At 35.4% G+C, this 22,943-nt stretch overlaps 1 protein-coding gene across 1 annotated transcript in view; it reads left to right on the top strand.

Annotated features, from left to right (window-relative positions):
• LOC127638276 (NT-3 growth factor receptor-like) overlaps positions 1 to 22,357 on the top strand; it is a 281,479-nt gene extending 259,122 nt beyond the window's left edge. Inside the window, exons 14-17 of the mRNA XM_052119739.1 lie at positions 5,128 to 5,300; positions 7,141 to 7,384; positions 19,208 to 19,366; positions 21,365 to 22,357. Coding sequence (XP_051975699.1) covers positions 5,128 to 5,300; positions 7,141 to 7,384; positions 19,208 to 19,366; positions 21,365 to 21,550 — 762 coding nt within the window. The 3' untranslated portion in view covers positions 21,551 to 22,357. The remainder of the gene's footprint in view (positions 1 to 5,127; positions 5,301 to 7,140; positions 7,385 to 19,207; positions 19,367 to 21,364) is intronic.
• Positions 22,358 to 22,943: the final 586 nt, after the last annotated feature.

The raw sequence follows: 22,943 nt of genomic DNA on the forward strand, positions 1-22,943 counted from the left end.
CTCCTGCTTCTTGTTTGCATTCCATTGATGTGGTCTACAACAGTCTTTGCCGTTTTGTTCTCCGTTGTCCCTTCAGGACACACCACTGTGTGTTATACAGACAGTTGTCCTGGTTGGCCCCTTCGGCCAGGAGACAGTCTCACTGGTTACAGTTTATTTTTAAAAGTTTTTACTTGAATTATCCAGTTTATCTCAAGCAACACTTGGTGCTTTATAATTCGCTATACAGTCTGCGTATACAATGATCAGATTTTTTTTGTTGTTCCTAGAGTTAAAAAACAAGTAGGGAAATATGCATTTTGTTTTAAGGCTCCATATGATTGGAACAATCTTCCTCTTTTTATCCGTTCTTTAACTTCACTTACAGCGTTTCGAAGGGCTCTCGGGAATATCTTCAGAATATTTGTCTTTGTTTCTAGTTTTGTTTGTTTGACCATGGGCTTCATTGGTCATGTGTTTATTAATTCTAATTTTTATGTCTTCATTTTTATTCATTTATTTATTATTATTGTTATTTTTATCCTCAATTTATTTATTTTTTCTTTTTGTATTACTCTTAGTCCTTGACCTTGTGCAATGTTAGTCATGTGGTTGTTTCTCTATCATGTTATCTATAGGGATCGTGTTGGGTAGGGTGGGGTTGAGCATTGTGAGCTGGTGTGTGTGTGTTGTTGTGTTTTGTTGTGCGGTTTTTTGACCGTGATATTTGCTCTGCTGTTTTGGTTCTTTTTTTGCTTTGATGTATTGGAGGACCCCCTCGAAAACGAGATGCTTCATCTCAAGGGGTTAATCCTCGTAATAAAGATATGTTTATAAATAAATAAAAAATAAATAAGTGTTTTGATTGTGCAATCAAATGTGAATTATAAAAAAATCTCACTGCGTTTTCTTTAAATCTAAGCATATTTGAGCCAGTCCCATCTGTCACAAAACAGATCATAATTTAAAGAAACTAAATCTGAACAAAACTGCAATTTGGTTTTATAGGGCAAGATGTCTCTGCATATTAAGCTTGGATAGCTGAAAGTATTTTAACATATAAAAAAATGACTTATAACTTCAGCTTTAATAAATGTCCCCGGTCTTATCAATTCATCAAATGATAGAAACCAACTAGATTTTTTTTTCCACTACAGAAAACACAACTGGCACTTTCCCATGCAAAATGCCACTATTCCTGATACTGATTACCTCCAGTAGCTCTAATTAAAATTAAACTGCAAGGTCTGTGGGCAAAATGTAATTATAACATAATTGAAAGAGCAATTTCTCACAAAACCCGCAATGCCTTGTGTGGCTTGGAAAAGGACCGTGAACCAATTGACATATCACGGTCAAGGAAGCATCCACAAAGGGGGTTATTTTTCCTTGAATGACGTGATAAAGGATGATACATGGTCTGACAAAAAGATATGTGCGGGACACTATTTAATCTTTTAGAAAAGACAAAGAGGGACACAAGAGCAGATCAGTGAAGTCGTGTTGGTCATTTAGATGTTTTAAATTGTGTATCTTCTTGACAAGGCTTGCTGTTTTCGTGCACAGAGTTTGTGCAGGTTTACTGGTCTATCCATTAATAATTGCATTTAGAAAATGATTATTTATTAAAGAGAATGATATATATATATATATATATATATATATATATATATATATATATATATATATATATATATATATATATATATATATATATATGAACTCTTGTTAGTTTTCTGTCATCTGAATGATTGAAAGCACTTTGGCATTAGAGTACGTCATTTTTGAAATACTGAAATACTGTACAATACTTGTGCCAAGTCATCTACATTTTGATTATGTGTTTAAATGTATTTTCAAAGTAGCTCAGCATGCTCCATTGCTTCCTGGCATATAGCCAGAATGCAGATATATTAAATAGTTTGGATTACTCTTAACCTGTTAACCTGCACCCCCACTCAGGGGCTCACAGCTGAAAATGACATACCTGAATTAAAATAAATATAGCTCCTGAGAACAGTGTACCACAGGCACCATTAAGGTCTCTTTGGAAAGAAGACACTTGGCACTCTACTAACAACAAATCAGAGTTGATAATGCTCAAACAAATAAAAAGTTATAAAAGTTGAAGTGCCTCATAAATAATGTGAACTTCAAAAAATGTTTTATTATTTCATGTACAAATATATAAAAATAGACCTGGAGGAATCCAATTACGTAAAGGATTGAAAGCCACAAGTCTCATCAGTTTATATTTCAAATTTGAGGAAGATATAATGAAAATTGGGGTTCCTGCAAGCTTTTTTCCAAGACTATGTCGGTTCCCTTTCCACCTCCCCCTGCCTGAGGCACATCCCCAGAAATGACATTCCCAAACTAAAATAATTGTAGTTACTGAACAATTCGCTCTACATGCACAATTTAGACATATTTAAAAAGAAGACACTTTGGAGTTTATTACCCAAATGTAAAAGTTGAAAAAACTTACACAGACAAAATTTTATAGAATTTAAAGTGTCTTGAAGATAATTTGTACTGCAAGTAACATTTCATTATTTTATGGAAAAATCAATGAAAACAAACCTGGATGAATCCAGTTAGGCAATTGATTGAAAGCCACAAGTCTCATCAGTTTATATTTCACATTTGAGGAAGATATTATGAAAAATGAGATTTCTGCAATATTTTTTCCAAGACTATGTTCAGGTAGCAAGAAGCCTCCTTGGATACCTCAAAAGCAACCTAATGATCAAATGTTATGAAGGGTACTGCAAGCTATTTTAGTCATATACACTATTCATACCGATAGTCGCCCATTCAACATTCAATGGCTGGTGATGGCCAGTGATACAGACAGCATTCATATGGATGGTCAGACATAGAACCAACAAACAATCACACTGATGGCCAGCCATCAGACAAGCCATTTGTTTTATATTTGGTCTTTTCAGACCACAATGCATTTACCATATAAATCAAATGGGAAAACAAACACACACACACACACACACACACTCTCTCTCTCTCTCTCACACACACACACGTATAATGTGTGCATGTTACATAGCAACTCACCGATGTAAAATTGGACCATCTTTTCCGCCCTCAAGTATATCACCGCCGCCGCTGTATTCACTCCTCAATTTCGTCATCGCTGCTTCGAGTGATCTCAAATAAAACATCTTCAGCAGAAAAAACTTCTTTTGATGATCCATTTGATGAGATAATCCGTCCAGTAAGTAAGACGCTAAAACAGATGTTGACTGGGGAACCGCTCTTTTACTATGGCTCGCTTTGTTGTCAAATGACGGGGTGTGGTCACAGCCTAATTCGCGAGGTTAGAGTGGCTGATTCAAATAAATAAAAAACATCTTGTTCGCAAGGAATTTAAACTTCCGGATATCGTTGGAATCGTGCACTGCTTGGCTACATTTTCTATCAGTCATATCATTCCAATTCTTTCATTGGCTTTCGTTGTAAAGACAAAACAATAGGATCAGCATATCATGACGCCAAAAAACTGACCGCAGTGTTTGGATATTTCGACCTATATATTGTCTATCTTTGTATTTGTGTGTGTGTGTGTAGCGGTCTTAATTTGTTCATTACACTCTAAGTAACACACCCATATAACGCTCGGCTACCGGAGTCTGTTTTTATGCATAATTTTATTGCATAACCGACAAGTATGATACTTCACCCTGAAGAAACTCGATGTAAACAAAGGAATAACCATCAATGTTACAACGTTATTGTTTCTTTGGACTAAAAATGCTCTATGGGATGTTATTCAGTGGACCCTCACCTTTCCATCCAATCTGGAACTTTTAGCAGTGGATGCGTGTGTGGCTCGTTATTACGACACTACTGGTAAGTACTCCGCTTTTGATTACGCTTGTTTGATCTGTATTGCTTACATAAATGCAAGAAATACATTCGTTATAAGCTTTTCATCGAAAAACAGAGCTCTATCATCGATGCTTGAGGCTTACACCTTTAAAATGATATATAGTTTGCCAAGATTAATGATGTTCTTTCACGTTAAATCTATTCATAAACATTAAACTGGGGGGGTGGGGGGACTCTTCGGTGCGACTGCGCACTGGTGCAGGTTAACAGGTTAAAGATCATACATCATGAAGACGGATGCTATTTTACAGAACACAGATTAGTTAGAGTGGTTAGTCTCACTAACCTGATTAATTGTTCACTTGAATTATTTATTTCAGACTGACTAATTGAGATTTCTGAAGTAATTTACTTGTACTGTATAAAATATACCAGAATAAAATTTAATTAAAAGGCATATCTCATTCCAAAATATCAAAACAGAAATGTCAGAAATGCACTTTTTACATGTAGGGTTAAATGCCCAGAATTAATTTTCAGGGGCATGTTATCTCCTTACTACAATGTGTTATCCTACTTTGCCAAATGCTGCAATTTAATCACTTCAGTGAGTTCAATTCTCCATCTGAATTATTAGAATAATTAACCATGGCCTAGAATATCATTGTACATCAGTATAATTTGCTTCATGACTCTTATGCCTCCTCTTATTTAAAGTTGTTTACTACTATTGCTTATTTTACTGAATATGTCATTGTACTGATGCGCTCAACAAGCCACGTGATAAGAGGTGCGGATTGATGATCTCAGTCACAGAGGCAACTGAGATTCCTCCTCCGCCACCCGGACTGAGGCCACCGTGAGGACCTAGTACGCATTGTGAATCGGGCATTCCAAATTGGGGAGAAAAGGGGAGAAAACAGAAAAAAGAAATATGTCAGATGTTACAAATAAAACACAGAGGAATACACTGCAAGGTTATTTTGCCCTATCAGGTTTTTTTTTCAACCCATGTAAACAGTGGCCTCAACAAGTATTTGGACACTTTGGACACTTCAGTCACACTTAAACATGTATAAATGTATTGTGCTTGATAAAAATACTATCAAACCACTCTGAAAACAATTTGAAGTCTGTTCTTCAGTGTCCAAACTATGGACATGTTCCACTTACAACAGACAACCAGAAAGCATCCAAATATTTGTTGTCTTCATTTTGAACAGTATATCTAATGTTCACTCACTTGAAACCAAAAAACAAACTAACTGTGTAAACTGGCCGCCTTGTGTGTTTATGCAGACCCTGAAGGACCCCACCCTTTCGGCGAGGAAAGATTTCCAGAGGGAGGCGGAGTTGCTGACTAACCTTCAGCACGAACACATAGTGAAGTTCTACGGTGTCTGCGTGGATGGAGACCCGCTCATTATGGTCTTTGAGTACATGAAACATGGAGACCTCAACAAGTTCCTCAGGTATTCAGATCAACAAGCCTATTATGTCATAATTCAGTAATCATTGTGTATTGGTTATGTAATAATCTCAGATACACAAGGAATCAATTATTATTGATTAAAGTTACAGACCAAGTGGTGCATAATTATGTACACTATGAATTGCATTGTGCTGCTCATTGTAATTTTTTCATAATCGATCGATAAATGAGCTTAGAGTTTCCCAACCAGGGGTTTGCGAATCCTTAGGGGTTCATTCAATTAAATCCGATACTAAATGTATAAATATTTAAATAACATTTTAAGAAGTACACCTCTATATAACACTATTCTCTGATGTTTTAAGGCTAGTTGACACATAATTCCTCTTTAATAAACTTTATTAAAATTAATTTAATAAACATTAATATGTTAGCTTAAAAATGTATATCAATGTATAAGGAAAAGTGTATATTTGATTAGTTGATTTGACGGGTCACCATTTTTTCAATGTTTTAAATTTTTTCAATCCAGTTTTTCCAATGTTTTCTTTTATCATCTTTTTGCCTTTATTAGTTTATTTTATATGGCCCTGCAGTCTGACAAATTTATAATAATAATAATAACAAAAATCTAATTAGTCTCTCAATTACTGAGGTCAAAAATAAATAAATAGTAAATAAAAATAAAAAAAACTAAATGCTGTTTAAAATAGTTTTAGATGGCGTATAGCATGCCACACCACAGGATATGTAAATTTACCTGCAATTTAAAGTATTACTAAACATTTAGGAGGTATTTGGGTTTAGGTCATATGGGTCAACTTACCAAAAAAGGGTCCCACTTTATAGTAGGTATTTTAACTACTATGTACTAGAATTAAAATTCATATAATTAAATGTATTTATTGTGTAACTACATATTGTTCTGAAAAAATATATATATATAATTACCATTTGCTGCTACTGAGGTTGAGGCACAGGTAAGTTAAGGAGTAGGGATACGGTTAGTGGTGAGGGTTTATGGTAAGTGTTGTGGTCAGGTTAGGAGTAAGGTTAACAGAGTAACTACAGATTTAATTAAATGCAGGTACTTTAAATGTAATTAAAATGTAACAATACATATATACATAATACATACATTTTAATAAATACTTAAGTACATATTAGTTCAAGACACCTAATATAAAGTGGGTCCCAAAAGAGTTTATGAACCCTTACATTAGAAAGTTGCATAAATAAAGTTGTCTCACTATGTTGTCCATAAGATGAAAAACCCCAATGTTGTGATGCAAGCAGGGCCTATAAGGCTTTGATTGATAGTTTACAACATTCCATAGAGGTATTGTACAAAAAATAAGAGATGGATACAAAGGTGTACATGGTTTCTGACAGAACCCTGTCGAAAGAGCAGAAATTGCTTTCTCTTTCCTGCTAGCGAGATTATGGGGGATAACAGGTTTTGTCAAAACTGCTTGAATACGTAATGACACTAAAGGGTTATAGATTCATAAAAGGCCAGTGAGAATTGGCAGGGATGCAAATTGTACCATCCAGTATGAGTTTGCATATGCAGAGAGCACAGGTTGTGGATGAGGAAGGGGAAAATAATTGAATTGTGACATTAATGTGTGCTGCACAGTCATGGAATGGCCATTTTATCTTGTGCATTGATTTGGCTGATATTGTTGCATTGGTTAATGAAGCTTGCTGCTGGTTACAGAGTCAAAACAAATCTATAGTAATTCTCAAGTTCATGTAACCAACAAAACAAACAGAGGCCCCAAAAGGTATTTGGAGAGAGACATAGATCTAAATGTAATTGTGAATGCAATACATCATGTGGAATATAATGAATAAAGCCTAATATTTTATATTGACAGAGCCCATGGCCCAGATGCAATGATCCTGGTTGACGGACAGCCACTGCAGACCAATGGGGAACTGGGTTTGTCTCAAATGTTGCACATAGCTACTCAGATCGCATCAGGGATGGTCTACTTGGCATCTCAGCATTTTGTGCACCGTGATCTGGCAACCCGCAACTGCCTGGTGGGCAACGGTTTGCTCGTGAAAATCGGAGACTTCGGAATGTCGAGAGACATCTACAGCACGGACTACTATCGGGTAAGTTTGGATTTGTTTTGTTTTAAATGCCAAATGAATGGTAATAATATTCATCAAAAGAATTCATCCAAAATAGTTTATTCTTAAAGTTGATTGGACACACAATGCATCAACATTTCATTAAATGTTAATACATTATACATTCAATGAATTATGCATGCACCTGAGATTGTTTGAACTAGCCTGTATATTGCATCTGTGATATGAGAGCATAGGTAAAAATGAACTTATTGATTTATCATCAAATAGCCATAAAACACAAACTGACCCTTTGACTTGTGTAGCATTTAAATACATTAATAATTAATTGCATAGCATTACTCATTTTCGTTTACTTTTTGACAAGACACTGATATATCCAGCTGCTCTAGCTCCTTGAAGAACCTCAATCAAACAATTATGTATTTGCGGTTATTCGATTACATTCATACCAGAGTGCTAAAGGGAAAGTTAACCTAAAAATGAATATTTGTATCATTTACTCACCCCCATGTTGTTTCAAATCCATATGATTTTCTTTCTTACGTCAAGCACAAAAGGAGATGTTAGGCAGGATGTTCAAGCTGCTCTTTTCCATACAATGAAAGCGAATGGTGACTAGGAGCTGCACCCTCTAAAAAGGACTTTCTTTTTCATGCAATAAAATTGAATGGAGAACATGGGCTGTAAAGCACCAAAAATGACACATTTGGAATGACATGAAGGTGACTAAATGTTGATTTTGTTTATTATTATTGTTATTGGGTGAACTATTTCTTTAATTAAGAACAAGGTTAAAAATGTTCTCATAGGATTTTAAGTTCATTTTAAGTTTATAAAGTCGTGAATACTGACACTAATACTGTACCTCAACATCTAACCAACATCTACATAATTCACAGAACTCTGAATACAAGAATCATATCCTTCATGTTTTGGAAGAATACTATGTAGTTTAACAGCCATAATGTGTAGATTCACAACTATATTAGATTTAAAAATGAAACATAGTGTTAAACTCCGAATGGCAGTTCAGTTCAATTATCTGCCATTCTGACTCATTCAAGCTAGTTGGTTCAATTATATGCTCCAAACTCATTTACACTCGGCGCAGTCTTCTACAGAACATGTTCAATCAGTATTGTGTCTTTTCTTGACACAGTCGTGGACCTCTCGGTAGATTTGGCCAAGATGACAGAGGGCTCATTTTGCAGGCTGAGAGCCCTAAATGAATTAAAATGTAGGTGTTCATTTAGCGCCAAACAAGAGGATGAGAGGTGGAGCTCAATTTACAGAGCTCCTCTTTCCCTTGACTACATTCAATTGATTTGAACACGATTGTTAGTTTTGCTGCTTAAAATGTGTCTACCATTTTAAAGGCACTAAAGGTAAATGTGAATTTTCCTCAGTCAAACAACAAATTCAAGAAGTGATTCAAAAGCCAAACATAAAGGAAATGGCTCAGTTAGCATACGGCCATATGGATTGGGGTGCATCAGTATTATATTTATGATAATGATGCCTAACTTTGAGTCCCGCCAAAAGAACACAACAGTCGAGTTGTGGATGTAAAAATCACATTTATTTTCACCATAGAGAAATTGTTTTTAATGATAACTTATAAACCTTTCAACACAGGCCTACCATGAGCTTTGAGATTGTTAAGTGGTGATACAAGCTTCGTAAAAGTCACAAGTCAGTATGATTTCAGCTTCATAGCAAAATATCAAGGGAAGAACTACACTACCCATAATCCCGAAGAGAGATCCACCAATCAGTGAAGTCGCTGTTAGAATGAAGTGCTCCAAAAGAGCTCAGCAAAGATAGTTTACTCTATACTGACATAATCGAGAAAGTCTTCCTACACTGTCAAACGTCTTATATACTGTATGTGTGTATACAGTATCTGATTATTTTGTAATAGACCAAAAATGTAAATTTTAAAATTGATGTTTAAAAATCAACAGTTCTATAGTATGCCATAGTTTATAATCTGATTATGCCATTCATAGTGCTTCTTGGGATTGTGGAGTCTTTGCAACCCTCACCCCAAATCAAAGTTTTGGGGTGGGGGGTGTACTTCCGGAAACAAGGTCGCATAAAAAGCTAAATGTAGAGCCTTCTGAATTTTTGATTAGAAAAGGTTTGTTGCGGTGCCCAGAGCATCAGTAATAATTGCAACAGAGGAAATATGTTACATTAACGTTAAATGTCAAATAGTTCATTTCATCTCATTTCACTAAGTATATTCCATAGCTTATAATCTTTTAATGGCTCAGTGATAAACAGGAAGTGACCCAAACCATCACAGTTAAGCACAGGCCAACCTTAATATTAGTGCGCTGAAGCAATCTGCATTACGATTAAAAGGCAATTTTGGGGCGTAAAGATGAGCAAGTCATTACAAACGGGGTTGTGTGTAACTGGTACCATAATTGGTACTAGCTACATACCAAACATGTTTGTATCATACAGGTCCTTCTCAAAAAATTAGCATATTGTGATAAAGTTCATTATTTTCCATAATGTAATGATAAAAATTAAACTTTCATATATTTTAGATTCATTGCACACCAACTGAAATATTTCAGGTCTTTTATTGTTTTAATACTGATGATTTTGGCATACAGCTCATGAAAACCCCAAATTCCTATCTCAAAAAATTAGCATATCATGAAAAGGGTCTCTAAATGAGCTATTAACCTAATCATCTGAATCAACTAAACACCTGCAAAAGATTCCTGAGGCTTTTAAAAACTCCCAGCCTGTTTCATTACTCAAAACCGCAATCATGGGTAAGACTGCCGACCTGACTGCTGTCCAGAAGGCCATCATTGACACCCTCAAGCAAGAGGGTAAGACACAGAAAGAAATTTCTGAACAAATAGGCTGTTCCCAGAGTGCTGTATCAAGGCACCTCAGTGGGAAGTCTGTGGGAAGGAAAAAGTGTGGCAAAAAACGCTGCACAACGAGAAGAGGTGACCGGACCCTGAGGAAGATTGTGGAGAAGGACTGATTCCAGACCTTGGGGACCTCACGGAAGCAGTGGACTGAGTCTGGAGTAGAAACATCCAGAGCCACTGTGCACAGGCACCAGAAACAGCGGCAGAAGCGCCTGACCTGGGCTACAGAGAAGCAGCACTGGACTGTTGCTCAGTGGTCCAAAGTACTTTTTTCGGATGAAAGCAAATTTTGCATGTCATTCGAAATCAAGGTGCCAGAGTCTGGAGGAAGACTGGGGAGAAGGAAATGCCAAAATGCCTGAAGTCCAGTGTCAAGTACCCACAGTCAGTGATGGTCTGGGGTGCCATGTCAGCTGCTGGTGTTGGTCCACTGTGTTTTATCAAGGGCAGGGTCAATGCAGCTAGCTATCAGGAGATTTTGGAGCACTTCATGCTTCCATCTGCTGAAAAGCTTTATGGAGATGAAGATTTCATTTTTCAGCACGACCTGGCACCTGCTCACAGTGCCAAAACCACTGGTAAATGGTTTACTGACCATGGTATTACTGTGCTCAATTGGCCTGCCAACTCTCCTGACCTGAACCCCATAGAGAATCTGTGGGATATTGTGAAGAGAAAGTTGAGAGACGCAAGACCCAACACTCTGGATGAGCTTAAGGCCGCTATCGAAGCATCCTGGGCCTCCATAACACCTCAGCAGTGCCACAGGCTGATTGCCTCCATGCCACGCTGCATTGAAGCAGTAATTTCTGCAAAAGGATTCCTGACCAATTATTGAGTGCATAACTGAACATAATTATTTGAAGGTTGACTTTTTTGTATTAAAAACACTTCTTTTATTGGTCGGATGAAATATGCTAATTTTTTGAGATAGGAATTTTGGGTTTTCATGAGCTGTATGCCAAAATCATCAGTATTAAAACAATAAAAGACCTGAAATATTTCAGTTGGTGTGCAATGAATCTAAAATATATGAAAGTTTAATTTTTATCATTACATTATGGAAAATAATGAACTTTATCACAATATGCTAATTTTTTGAGAAGGACCTGTATATAAGTGATTTTGTATTTACAACATTCAGTACAAGAAAATTGTGATGGTTTATCTATCTTTAACTACGATGTAATTTATTTATTCAGTGAGACAGATTCAGTGAGACTGTTTTGACTGATTTAACAGCCTGATCTCATTCATTTATGTTGCAACTCTTTTGTATGTTTGGATATAAGCCGGAACTCACAATATGTACATATTAACAGCATCTAAAAAATAAACATGTTTACGTATTTACAGAGTTAGAAACATAATTTTTTTTATGAATCATTTATATTATAAATATGTTTGTATAGTTCAATTTTTGTATTTCTTTTATGATTGTTTTATGGTGTTTTTGTGCTGCATTTATGTTTTTATTATTATTATTATTTGAGCCACAGCATATTCTGAAAACGACTTTTTCCCCAAGTGTAGTAAAATATAATGATTATAAGCTAACAGAATATGTATACTTTTTATCATCTTATTGATTATAAATACAATAAAATGGACCAATTTATTCTATGAATTCAATCTTCATTGATGCAATGAGGATTTGTAAACATTTCTACTTCTTTAAAGTTGTTCATACATAAAATTATTACATTTTAAATACTATCAATATGTCAGTATTTTACATTTCAGTGTCTATGCAAACATAAGCAAATGCATGTGTGCTAGAAACACACTTTACATACGAATACATATGAATATTCATTAGATCACGCTGGATTCAATCACATAGCACACTAACTGTTCTCGTTTCATTTCATATTGAACATAACATAAGTAAAGACTTGCATTTCAGTGAGTAGGTCAAGAAACACTAATTGATACAGACTGAATCTGAGTTATTAGACTGATTCAAACCAATAAATCATGAGTTTGAGTGCTTTTTGGGTCTGTTTTTTGACCGTTTTATTAAAAAATGACTGGCTTATAACAGTAATTTGTTCATGAATTGGACTACACTGGTCGTGCCGTATGATTGCGTTTGCATGCAGATAGCGGAGACGTGTATGGAGACAATTGTATGGTATACTTAGTCTTTTTGTCATCAAATTCAATTTAGACTGAAAACTTACAACACAGGTTAATAGAATTGATTTAGCTGTGGTGCTGTAGATTAGCATTGCACTGCAACCCCTCAACAACACAATCTTTGCTGTCTGGTTTTGTCTTCACATGTTACAGACACATACAGTAAGTACAATTTTAATTCGAGTTTCATGAATCCTTTATAGTTGTTTTGTATTTTGTTTTTACTGTGTGAGTGCCAACCAAACACAAACTTACTATCCAAGTCCCTGACAGAGCTGTGAGTTGAGTAGCACCAAACTGCAATAGACACATACACACCCCCATCTCTAAACCAAGGTGGCAGCTAAAAGCACAATGTATATTTGAACGACATGGGAACCAACCACCAACTCCCAGCTGGCCTTAATACTTAAGCTGATTTCTTTTAAATGCATCCCCTACTGGGCATAAAAGGTTATTTTACAGTATGTGGTTGAAGGACATGTTCAACTGAATCAAACACCTTGCAGTTGAATACAGTATTACTACTACTAACAATGGAGTTAATGGGCCAAGAGCATTAAGAAATGCAACAGCCTTCACTCTACATTATATACATTGTGTTACTTTGAAAACTTTAATGCAACATTCTAGCCAATGTGATTTTCTTTATAGATGATCATTTGTGCAAGAAGCATAACATTTTGTTTTTTAATGCAAGTTATAGCATTATTTCTTGTGTTATATTACACTGGCAAAACAAGAAAGAAAAGAAACTGCTGGGATGGGGTTTCAAATAAAGCTGCTGAGGGAGTCACAGTAAATTTGGCAACTTTCTCTCTTCTTTGTATTTTTGTTTTCTCTTTGTTCTTTGGTTAAACACTAGCCCTTAACACTTACTTTGTTTAATCATTTTAAACCATGACTTGCACTGCACATAAATAACTAATATTGGCATAATACTCATCCTGTTAGCCAGAGGGGAACTTACCCCCACAGTGAGCTTGGTTTTGCTCAAGGTTATTTTTCTCTATTAACCAACATCTTATGGAGTTTTGTGTACCTTGCCACAGTCGCCTTCGGCTTGCTCACTTGGTTTCTAAATACAATTATTATTTAATTACTTATTTTTATACACACTCAGGGGTGGAAAGAGTACTGAAAAATCATACTCAAGTAGAAGTATTGTTACATCCCAAAAAAGGTAGTGTGTAGTGTGTGTAGATTAAAAGTAGCTGTCCTAAAAACTGCTCAAGTAAGAGTAAAATAGTAGCTCATTTAAAAGTACTCATGAGTAGTGTGTATTGAGTACTGAGTTGCCAAACCTATGCCCCAATATAATGAACACTGTATGCCAGCTTTGAAAATACATCCCATATCTATGATAAACACTACATGAATCTGATTCCAAAAAATAAAAGGGAGACATGATAACAGAAATTAAAAGATGAAAACTTTATTTTCAATACACTGATCACCATTTTAAATCATAAAACAATTACAATAAAATCAGATAATGTGTAAGGTCTAAATTTCCCTTAATGCCAACAGAGCATTATTGTTGTGCATAAAACATGTTCAAACAATGCAAGGAAGGCAAAAAATGCTAAATAAGCAGGATCACTTGGCACGTCGTGTCCTGCACAATAGAGGAGGTAGAGCAGGCATGGGACAATGTGTTTGGTACAGGGGCTGCATCATGCTTAAAAAGGAATAATTCACCCAAAAATGTAAATTCTCTCATCATTTACTCACCCTCATGCCATCCTGGATGTGTATGACTTTCTTTCTTCTGCAGAACACAAATTAAGATTTTTAGAAAGTATCTCAGCTCTTGAAAATGAATCTGTGCTAAAATATTGAAGCTCCACAACTCACATAAATCAGCATAAAAGTAGTCTAATCCATGTGACTCCAGTGATTTAATCCATGTCTTCAGAAGAGATATGATAGATGTGGTGTGAAACAGATCAAGTCAAGTCAAGTCAAGTGGTTTTTATTGTCGTTTCAACCATATACAGTTAGTACAGTACACAGCAAAATGAGACAACGTTCCTCCAAGACCACGGTGCTACATAAAAACAACATAGGACAAACACAGGACCACATGAGACTACACAACTAAATAAAATACCTATATAGATCAATATTTAATTCATTTTTTGCTATTTATTCTCCTCCCTGCTCAGTGAATCTCCACTTTAACTGTCACATTGTTCTTCTTCGTGTTTATGGTGATTGACAATCTTCATGCATATTGCCACCTACTGGACAGAGAGAATAATTTCTAGCAAAAATTTACTTAAATATTGATTTAAGTTGAATATTGTTTCTCACCCACATCTGTCACATGGATTAAACCACAGGAGTTGTTTGTATTACTTTTATGCTGCTTTTATGTCCTTTTTGGAGCGTCACATTTTTGGCACCATTTCACGTATATTTCACGTATACAGAGCTGAAATATTCTTCTAAAAATCTTAATTTGTGTTCTGAAGAAAGAAAGTCATGATTGAATGAGGGTGAGTAAATGATAAGATAATTTCATTTGTGTGTGTATTATTTCTTGTAGCACATGAGGGGCCACATTGTCCTCCTTTTGAGATACAGTGTTCCACACTGATTTAGTTCTTGTATCTTTTAAGTCCAGAAATAGTTGTTTTCTTATTCTAATGCATGATGCACAATTTTCTGAAGTTTGTGACTGGTGAAATATTCTGCTGAAGTATTGCGCTACAAATGTTAATGCTTTTAATCTTAATAAAGGCTAATCATAATCACAAATTATTTTATCATCTTTACTTTCCTGGTAATTTATTATACACATTAACACACTCTCTACATCAGGGGTCAGTGTTATAAAAAATTAACAATATATATATATAAAAAAAAATATTATTAAAAATGTCACTATTTTATTCTATTACATTAATACTTTTAAAGCTACTGAATTATTCAGCAAAAAGTAGTGAGTGGTTTTCTCGTTTCCTTGTTAATGTTGTTAATATTCTTTATATGACAAAGTCTTCTAGACAGCGCTCGATTCTGTTACACTTCAAGTCTGAAATTTTGATACAAATTTGCTTTTTGTCCCACTGTTTAAATTTACTTTAGACATAAACGACTGCATTTACATTAATGCCTCACCAAGACGGGCACTGGTAAAACCGCAATAGCGCTCTAGGAGTACACACGCATGTAAAGCGCACAAAGATTAGCTGCCTGTCAATCAAACAACACACAGTGATAGACGTCAGGAAATAAAGACAGACGCCTTTCTCACTCTCTTTATATTGTTTACATTTATGGTGATCTTCATTACCTTAATTCCTGGCTGACTCCTGGCAAGGATACAGTGCGCTAATGCTAAAGTAGGCTGGGTTTGCCAGTTGAGAAGCTCAGTATGGCCATAGGGAGCAGTTCCTGCCCATCCATGGGAAGCGCTACCAGCCACCCAGTTATACCCTGAACTCCATCTAACAGAACAAGGGGAGTGTTGTTTGACCGCAGCAGGACTGGCATATTGCGTACACCTCCTAAAGGGCAATGGAGAGAAGGAGACAGAGAGCCAGGAAAGGGGAGGGATATTTGCTACACATCACTGGAGCCTGTGGGACAGCTTCCTCCTCTGTGAGGAACTGGCTGCAAATGAGAACCACAGAAGCATGGCTGATTAAAGGGTTAGTTCACCCAAAAATGAAAAAATTGTCAAGATTTACTCAACCTCTTGTTGTTGCTAATCTGTATGACTTTCTTCTGTTGGACACAAAAGGAGATGTTATGCAGAATGTAAGCCTCGGTGACCATATTTTTTCCTATGGAATGAAAGTGAATGTTGCCTAAGTCTACCATTATGCCTAACATCTCCTTTTGTGTTTCATGGTGGAAAGAAAATAATACGGGTTTGGAGCAAATGAGGTGGGAGTGAATGATGACTGAATTTTCATTTTTGGCTTAACTATCGCTTTAACATACACAGCTGTATACGGTCTAATCATTTCCTGCACGAAAAAAAAAAAAAACAACAATAAAAAAAAAACCAAGAAACTCCCAGACATCTAATTACAGTATATTTCAAAGCTTCTGTAATTTCCTAATCGCAAATTGCTGTCTTAAAGACACTCAAATTTTGTTTTCATTATTCAGAGTGCAAGTCATTTGCAGTTTGCAAATTGAAATGACTTGTGAGCTGTGCGAATGTGCAACCGTTCTGATATTTCTTTGTTGTTTATTTGATAAACAGTGATTTATTCATCATCAAACATGGAAACAGTTACATTTTCCTAATTCTCAAATTGCTGTTCTTTTGATCTGCGCTCAGAGATGAATGCAGAGTAAAATACTGTTGCCAAGGATACACTCTTGCCAGGGGATTGTGGGACGTGAGCCAATGGACATTTTCCTGAAATCTCATTTATAGATGTTTTTTCTTGATCCGGATACATTTGAAAACTGCTTTTTTATTTATTTATTTTTTCTCAAAATGCTCTCCATCCACACTGCTGTTTTCAAGCGTTTTTCAAACGTTGCTCGACCACACTAAAACATATGAAAAAGCTTAAATCCCTCTTACTGCACATGCAAAAACTCACTGTTTCATGGATGGGCTGAAAATTAATTTTCTTGTGTTTCATCGCCGGACAGCAATCCTGATTAAACTTTGTGTCGTCTATGAATAAATGCCTTGTGATGGTTGTGCAAAATAACATTTATCTTTAACAATGCTCTTAATGTGAATAAAAGGCACATTAACGCAATGTAGGCTGCCATCTTGATTGGCGTCTCAGGCCACGTCCACATTAAAACGGTTTCTTTTTCTCTACGTTTTGGCCTTCTGTCCACACTGAGATGGCATTTTTGACAGTAAAAACGGAACTTTTTAAAACGCTCTCCTAAGTGGATAAATGTGAAAACGCCGTCTTCGAGCTGTACTGTGGACTGCGAAAATGGATATATCTGAAAACGATGATGTATCTGTTGCATTTGAGGAAGTCATTTGATACATTCAACCAAAAGAAAATCAAGATGGCATCCTGTATTACAGGTGAAACTCGAAAAATTTGAATATCGTGCAAAAGATCATTAATTTCAGTAATTCAACTTAAAAGGTGAAACTAATATATTATATAGACTCATTACAAGCAAAGTAAGATATTTCAAGCCTTTATTTGATATAATTTTGATGATTATGGCTTACAGCTTATGAAAACCCCAAATTCATAATCTGGAAAGAGTACCACCTATATACCAGTGGTGGTGGTGTAGGGGGCTAAAGCACATAATTGTTAATCCGAAGGTCGCTGGTTCGATCCCCACGGCCAACACCATTGTGTCCTTGAGCAAGGCACTTAACTCCAGGTTGCTCCAGGGAATTGTCCCTGTAATAAGTGCACTGTAAGTCGATTTGGATAAAAGCGTCTGCCAAATGCATAAATGTAAATGTTATATACCAATGGTGGTAAAATATAGAGTAAAGAGAAAGAGAGAGAGAGAAATGACAATTAGAATACTTACAAATTGCTGTTTGAAACAAATAGAGAATTGTGGTTTTAAAAAACATTTTCATTTCAGAATATAAATGCCCGGCGGATGAAAAATGGGCAAAAGTAGATTCGTTTTTCTCAGTTTTTTAACTCTCAAAAATGACATGACCATAACAGGGAAGTAAATACAAATTCCCTTACATTATAAAAAATATCAAAGTACATTTCAAAACAAATAGTTAATATGATCAAAGACTATTTAATGGTGGAATCTCTATGATGATCAGATGAAAAGTCAACTTTATGTGAAAACTTTTGCAAAAGAAAAACTGGATGTCCAACCCACATATGCATTGTAGGGTTAAAAGAAAAAAAATCAAGGAAAGTTATTAGAATATAAGTAAATCTGGGGATTGACATAATGCTGCACAATGTCAAACTTCATTGTATTCCTTTGCTTAGTCTATAGTCTGACCCTCGTGTGAGCAAAGCACTAATGAGCCTTGTAATAAATACACACTCACCGCTTACAAGTTGAAAGCCGCAATAACCACACAGCCGCCATTGAAACGTCACTCTCAGTAGTCTTGGCATGGCTGTATAATTAGCACAGCCCAACAGACACAGAGAGGAAATGGATACTAAAACAATCCAGACTGATGCCGTCCTAAAGGGCAGATGTGATTAATGTCTTGTTGCTTTAATCAATTAATATCTAGCCCAACCAGGGGATGTTATAGCTTTCTGTAATAGATGACTACCCAAAACACAAATAACTATATTTTAAAGGAATTGTTCACCCAAAAATTAAATGTCTCTCATTGTTTACTCACCAATCAAGTATTATGCTGCATAATGGATGTCAATGACATTCCTTGGTTCTTGCACATTCCTTAACCGAATGTCATGGTTTCAAACCGTGTGCCATAATTGATTTGAGAGCTGTAGTGGATGGAGAACATAGTCAATGAATAATTACATAAAATGTTGGTCTGTTCATCACAAAAAGCTAATGACTTCAAAAGACTTGGAATATAACGCACAAGAAGTATGGACTACTGTTATGGTACTTTTGCTTTTTTTTTGGTTGTTTTGTTGAAAAGATCTATGTTGAGATTCTTCAAATTTGTCCTTTTTTGTTCCACTGAAAAAAATAACAGCATACGGGTTTGGAAAGACGTGATGAGGTTAGTAAATAACGACTATGAATTTTCATTTTTGGACAAATTTTCGTTAACATGCAGTGAAGGTCTTTGGTGATGGTGAATCCAAGTTTTGACAGTTTGCAATAGTCACTCAACAGTTTGCTTGTAAAAAATCACACTCTGGTTCTTCGACAGGTGGGAGGTCACACCATGCTGCCCATTCGTTGGATGCCACCAGAAAGCATAATGTACAGGAAGTTCACAACGGAGAGTGACGTGTGGAGCTTTGGAGTCATCCTCTGGGAGATCTTCACATACGGCAAGCAGCCATGGTTTCAACTGGCAAATAATGAGGTGTGCTTACATTATCAGTTTCCATAAAGAAAATCCATTTCTGTTTCTTACAACTGGACGGGATTTTAATTTAATATCCTTTTTTTTATAAGCCTTCTGGCAACCTTTTGTCCTGTGTTATTTGTAAACCACCATTGTATCATTGACTTTGGGGGACTGAAAGTGTAATGACTAGATGAGATAATGAGAAAAGCATCACAACTATATCTAAGACATCGTCTTGACTCATTGCATCCTATAGTTCTGACAATAATGTAGCAATATAATACATTCAGTGCAAATTTTAGTGTAGCACATACCAATTTTATGTAACCAAAGTTGGAGTCAGTTAAGACTTGAGTCAAGATAACAAGAGAGTAACACAAAAAACAGTCATACAACAGTTAGAGATGTTAACTTAAGCTTGTACTGAACATGACTTACCTCTAAGAAATAAACAGGAAGTACACGTGGTGAAATGTCATGTTGTTGGCTTATTCGTCGCACACACTTCCTAGTGTCCTCCTTTAATAAGGAACCTTGCTGCTACATTTTTGGCTATTGTTTTTCTTCATGTTACATTTCTCAACTAAGTTTTGTAAAAAAAAATAACAAATAGACATGCTCATATGGAGATGCTGCTCACAAAATATTTCCCATTTACCTGTTCATATATATATATATATATATATATATATATATATATATATATATATATATATATATATATATAGAGAAAGTACTAGAGAACACAACTGAATATTTCAGAAATATCCCCCACTTTATTTTCAAGCTGAGAAGAGAAAAAAAATTACAATAATGATAAATTCTTTGTGTAGTGTTTCTCTTGAAGCTTTCTTTTAAGCAGCACTTCACACAGATTATCAATATCAACTTATTAATATATAGGTGCTTGCCGATTTATGTGAGATAGATGTGTTTGTTATGTATTATACACTAAAAGAACTTGGATACCAATGACTTGCGCTGCTTCATATTTTGTTGCCAGAGGGTTGGTGGCTCCTTTATTGCATCAGAACGTATGGTGTCATTTCTGTGAGTGGAAGAAACTTAAACCAAACTTTCAGTCAATAGAACACAGACATTCCCTAGCAGGAGTCTGCACGGTGGGCTCATGGGACAACGAACAATCATCCATCTCTTCTAAAAGTCAATACAAAACCCTTCACCAAAGCAAATGTCTTGAGTTTTGTGAGATGGTTCAATTTTGCCTATCAAAATACACAGGCCTATAGATGCTTTCTCAACAGAGACAGCACAGAAGCTGTTACAAGATAAAATGTTTCCTTTAAAAATAAAAAAAGACATATTAGTTTCTATGTTGTCAGTTTGTTGGCTCTCAGTATGTATTTCCACAGTGTCTTGCTATAGCACAAAACAAGTTTATGCACTTGTGTTACAATTGGGACCCAAACTGCCTCAAATGCATGCAGGATTGCTTGTATACTAGATAATCATTCTAAAATGAACCGTTTAATTTATGCAAGATAGTGTTCAGGTAACATATATTACAAGTTCACAAAATTAAGTACAATAATAATGAATTGCAATAACCGTAAAGCCCCCTTTGAGTACTGAGGTTTGTTACTACCACAGTACTGCATTAATGCACATATACTGTAGTATGTTCAATCAGACTACATATACATACTTACGCAAACTATGATTCTGGCCAAAGATTGTGCAATTAACTCTTGTACCAAAGTGTTAAATAATTAATTTGATTAATTAAGCTATACATTAGCCTATATTGTGAATATGTTACTATAAAATAAATAAATATGGTATGTTATGCCTATAATCATTGGCTTATAGTCAATATAAGCGGTTTGTTTGGTTCAAGGTTTAGATTTCTTCTTTTTATGTTATAGAGGTTCACTATTAAATAAGCGATCTCAAGTGTACATGTTTCATTATAATGTTTCAATAATCAAGTAATTCCTTTGTCTAACTCTACCATTCCTTTTTCTTACTTTCACCTTCTCCTTCTCTTTGCAGGTAATCGAATGCATCACGCAAGGGCGAGTACTGGAGAGGCCTCGACTTTGTCCAAAGGAAGTTTACGACGTCATGCTGGGATGCTGGCAGAGGGAACCCCAGCAGAGGTTGAACATCAAAGACATCCAGAAAATTCTTTATGCCTTGGGCAAAGCCACACCTGTGTACCTGGATATCCTGGGCTAGTGTTTCTAGGGAATATGTTTGTCTGTCTACGTCTATCCAACAGAGGAACAAACAACCTGGGAATAACCCAGAAACAACATGTACCTTACTGCTCCACTGTCAGACACCTACAACATGGGGATGGACTTAAGTGCCTGCTACTCCTTTCGATACACTGGATAACAGTCTTTAAAAAGCACTTTTACATTTTGTTTACCTGCATATTAAAATGTACAGTTTTACTGCAAGAAGAGGAATCTTTGTCTTTCACTATTTCGTTCTTTTTTTCCTTTCGTTTTGGTAAGAACAACCTAGAACAACAGAAAAATTCCCTCGAAAATATGGAAAACAGTCTGGACCACTTGACTAAAGATGAAACTCCCCATGGTTACTTGTTTTTCATTTTATAAATATATATATATATATATATTTTTATTTATTTTTCTTTCTCCAAGCGTGGATGTCTGCCATGTTTCTTGCTAAGAGTGGATCACTTTTCGGATATGACGTTGCCATGTCAGATGATTGGCAAGGACTTTAAAAAAAAAAGCCTTACTATGCTCTGATTGGCCGGATCTTCTCATTGACTCTACTAGTGGAAGTATCCAACAGGGCTTTTAAATATTACAAAGAGCTTTTTAGTGAATGGATGAACTTGAAGGAACAAAGGAACCACAAATAAATACAAAAGAGTTTATTTAAAAAAAAATAAAAAAAAGAAGAAGAAGAAGTAGAAGAATGTATATAATGTAAATGTCTGTGTCACAGGTGACAATATGTTAACTTATTTCATTTACTGATTAGATGATTTTAGTTCCTTGGCGTGCTGTTACGGTGAGTGAATTCTATAAATATTTTGATAATATTTTAGTGTTTTTTTATATATTTTATTATTATTATTATTATTTTTCCACATATCCATATAATGTATGTCAATATTTTGATCTAAATTAGCATTATTTCCCCCTATACCATCTTTTTTTTTTTGGAAATGTGGCAAAAAGTGACCAAGAGGACTTTAGGTAGAGAATGGTTACATTTTCACAGCAGAACACACAAACTATGACAGTGAATTTCATAATGCATTGCCTCGCTCCTTGTATTCCAGAAATAACTGGCTTTTGAAATGGATGTCGATTGACTTCCCAACTGAGATCATCCTCAAAAAATACTCTCTTTCCATTCATTAATCCTCATCTCTTTTATTAATTGTGATTATGATTCTTTAAAAACATAGTATGCAACCGTTAAGTAGTTTGAGTAATAAATGAGAGATGTTTAAGCTATCTGAGAGAGCTTGCATGTACAAACTCATAATTTATCATACATTATTTACATTGGCACTCTCACATTACAGTGTTGCCAAGCAGAGAATTCTATATATTTTTTGGCATATTCATGTGCAAAATGTATT

The sequence above is a fragment of the Xyrauchen texanus genome, chromosome 46, assembly GCF_025860055.1.
Source record: "Xyrauchen texanus isolate HMW12.3.18 chromosome 46, RBS_HiC_50CHRs, whole genome shotgun sequence".
Classification (NCBI taxonomy): Eukaryota; Metazoa; Chordata; class Actinopteri; order Cypriniformes; family Catostomidae; genus Xyrauchen; species Xyrauchen texanus.